Here is a 2,934-nt window from a genome sequence, read left to right on the forward strand (position 1 = left end):
TCCTCTACCTTTCCGCCCTGCTCCGGTCTCTGAGCGGCCGCCTGAAGCGAGGCATGCCCGGGGTGCTCAGGAGGCTGTGCTGCCTGGCGGCCGACGGCGTCTGGAAGCAGAAGGTCCTCTTCGAGGAGAAGGAGGTGCAGGGGTATGCGCTGGACCAGCGAGAGGCCCTCCCGCTCCTCCTCAACGAGCACCTCTTCCAGAAGGACATCTCCTGCGTCAGCACCTACAGCTTCATCCACCTCAGCTTCCAGGAGTTTTTTGCAGCGCTCTTCTACCTGCTGGAAGACGAAGGGGAGGTGCAGGAACCCCCCGCCGGTCCCACCAGGGATGTGAAGGAGCTGCTGGAGAGCTACGGCAACTCCAGGAACTACTTCATGCTAACCGTGCGGTTCCTCTTCGGGCTCTTAAACGAGGAACGCAGGAGGGAGCTGGAGGAGGAGATGGGGTGTAAAATCGCACCCAGGATTACGCGGGAATTACTGGCTTGGGTTCAAAACCAGGCAGAAACCAAACCGCCCTAGCTCTTCTGATGCAGGAGACGGCAGTCATTCGCGAGCTGGAGGTCTGCCACTGTTTGTACGAGCTCCAGGACGAGCGTTTTGTAGCGACCGTCTTGGAACCTTTCACGGGGGTGTACGTACGAGGGCTCAACCTTAACCGCTTTGACCAAATGGTCCTGTCCTTCAGCGTGAAAAACTTCCCCAAGCTGGAGTCGCTGGACCTGGGGCACTGCTCCTTTCTGTGGGACGACCCTGAGGACTGCGTGGGCCCGCAGCCGGCCAAGCAGGCATATCGGTGCGTAAGGTCCCAAGCCGCAAAGCGGCGAATCCCTTAGAGCCCAAAGATCTGTGATGTCCCTGCAGAGGAGCCCACGGCAAGGCTGGTCCTCCCGCCACGCCGGGCACATCGGCAAGGGGGTACAGGTGTGACCTAGGGACACAGCCGGTGGCCAAGGAGCAATATTGGAATAGGGATAGAAATAGGAATAGAATAGGAATAGGATAGAATAGAACAGAACAGAACGCGAACAGAATAGCAATAGAATAGGATAGGAACAGGGATACAATAGGAATAGGGATAGGATAGGAATAGGGTAGGAATGGGAGTAGAACAGGAAAGGAATAGACTAGGATAGGAATGGAATAGAATAGGATAGGAATAGGATAGGAGTAGGAGTAGGAGTAGGAGTAGGAGTAGGAGTAGGAGTAGGAGTAATAGGATGCACCTCTTCTTTGTTTTCAGGGAAAAACAGCAAGAGGAGGGGAAGCACTCGCCTATCCACCTGCTTTGTCAAGCCTTGGAAAAATCAGGCTGTAAATTAAAGACGTTAAGGTACATCGCTCTTCCCTGCTGGGTGAAACGGGAAAACAAGCAAACCCCAGCCAGCCTGGCCAGGTCTCCTCGTGGCACAGGGAGGATGACCACGTGCTGCCACGGCTCGCTGCACGGCGGGACGGGCTTCTCCTGCTCCCGGGAGGCCATCTGTGAAGACCAGCCCTGTTTCTGGACATCATCGGGGTGGCTATGTCAGCAAGGGCTCGGCTGATGAGCCCCGTGGCTCCTCTCTGCATCTCTCTTGCAGGTTTGATCAGTGTCAGCTCACAGGCGCCTGCTGCAGGGCCCTGGCCTCCGTTATCAGCAGAAGCCCCAGCCTGATGGAGCTGGACCTGGCTGGGAACGAAGACCTGAGGGACGGCGGCGTGAAGCTGCTGTGCGAGGGGCTGAGATGCGGCGCCTGCCAGCTGCAGACGCTGCGGTGAGGGACGTCGCCTGCTCCGAGAGGCTGCAGGACCATTTGTCTCTTCTCCTTGCGAGCCTGGAAGAGGGAGGAAAAAAGAAAAAGAAATGAGAAAGGCCCGTTTACATATGCTGCTGTTGCCAAAGATAGCTTGAGGCATCGCAGACCTACTTGTCAGAGGGGCCCGCTCCTTATTATTACCTTTTCCACCAATATAATTTAGTTCCACATTTTTAAATGAATGAGTCTCTGCTAGGACACTGTAGGAAAGTAAGTGAGAGAACTCATTTTCAGTGCCTAGGCCAGATGGAAAAGTTAGAGGAGAGGTCTGTGCTACCGACCCTGCTGTTTGCCGGTCTGTGGGTGTCTCTGTGCACCCCAGGCACCTTCTCCCCAGGCTCTGGCCCTGCAGCTGCGGGTGTTTTCGGGTCCCTGTGTGCCCAGGCAGGGCGAGGTGGCCTCGCACCATGCAGAAACACGTAATTGCAGAAACAGTTTCACCCCACAGACCATTTCTGGGAAGGGGATGAACCGTCCCTTAGTAGTGTCTCCATTTTCCCCTCCATTTTTTTTTGGGGTGTTTCCATTTCCCCTGTTTTCCCCTGGTACAGATTCAGCCTGGACAACAAGATTTGAAAGAAGGAATCTCTCTGAAACTTCAACAGTGAGGCGGATTAGTCTCATCCATTCAAGCAATATTAATTGTTTGCCCCCAGACCTTTACTCCCTGGTTGAGCAGACGCTGTCTGGTTGCCTTATCTCTCCACTCCCACGCTCCGGCACAGTGGGATTGCTGCCGGGTACTGTCTCGTGGCTGCACTTCGGCATTTTGTCCCTTCGAGTTTGAGGATTTGGGTTGTGTTTTGCACTGCGGAGCGCGTTCGAGCCTCTCTCAGCATCACCACGCCTGGGGATGCCGAACAAGGAAACTCAGCAGCAAACACCAGTGAACACCAGATCCAGGCGCGCCAGCTTTTTGGGAGAGGGATGGGGAGAGGGCAGTGAGATGCTCCCCTCTCTTTTCCAATGCAGTGTCCCCAGAGCCACTGCAGGAGCCACCTCCATGCCCGGGCTCAGGCAGGGGACACTGGCCAGGCCTCCTCCAACCCGGGGCGATGAAAAAGAGGGCCGCAGCACCGGCGGCAGGCAGCCTCACCGCCATCTCTCCCGCAGGTTGGGCTGCTGCAACCTCACGG

General features: G+C 56.1%; 1 protein-coding gene across 1 annotated transcript in view; it reads left to right on the plus strand.

Annotated features, from left to right (window-relative positions):
- LOC104077217 (NACHT, LRR and PYD domains-containing protein 3-like) overlaps nt 1-2,934 on the plus strand; it is a gene marked incomplete at its 3' end in the record, with an annotated part of 4,689 nt that overhangs the window by 1,584 nt on the left and 171 nt on the right. The window contains exons 4-7 of the mRNA XM_009578367.1: nt 3-500; nt 590-795; nt 1,583-1,756; nt 2,183-2,279. Coding sequence (XP_009576662.1) covers nt 3-500; nt 590-795; nt 1,583-1,756; nt 2,183-2,279 — 975 coding nt within the window. The remainder of the gene's footprint in view (nt 1-2; nt 501-589; nt 796-1,582; nt 1,757-2,182; nt 2,280-2,934) is intronic.

Source organism: Fulmarus glacialis, unplaced genomic scaffold (assembly GCF_000690835.1).
Source record: "Fulmarus glacialis isolate BGI_N327 unplaced genomic scaffold, ASM69083v1 scaffold21135, whole genome shotgun sequence".
In the NCBI taxonomy this organism is placed as follows: domain Eukaryota; kingdom Metazoa; phylum Chordata; class Aves; order Procellariiformes; family Procellariidae; genus Fulmarus; species Fulmarus glacialis.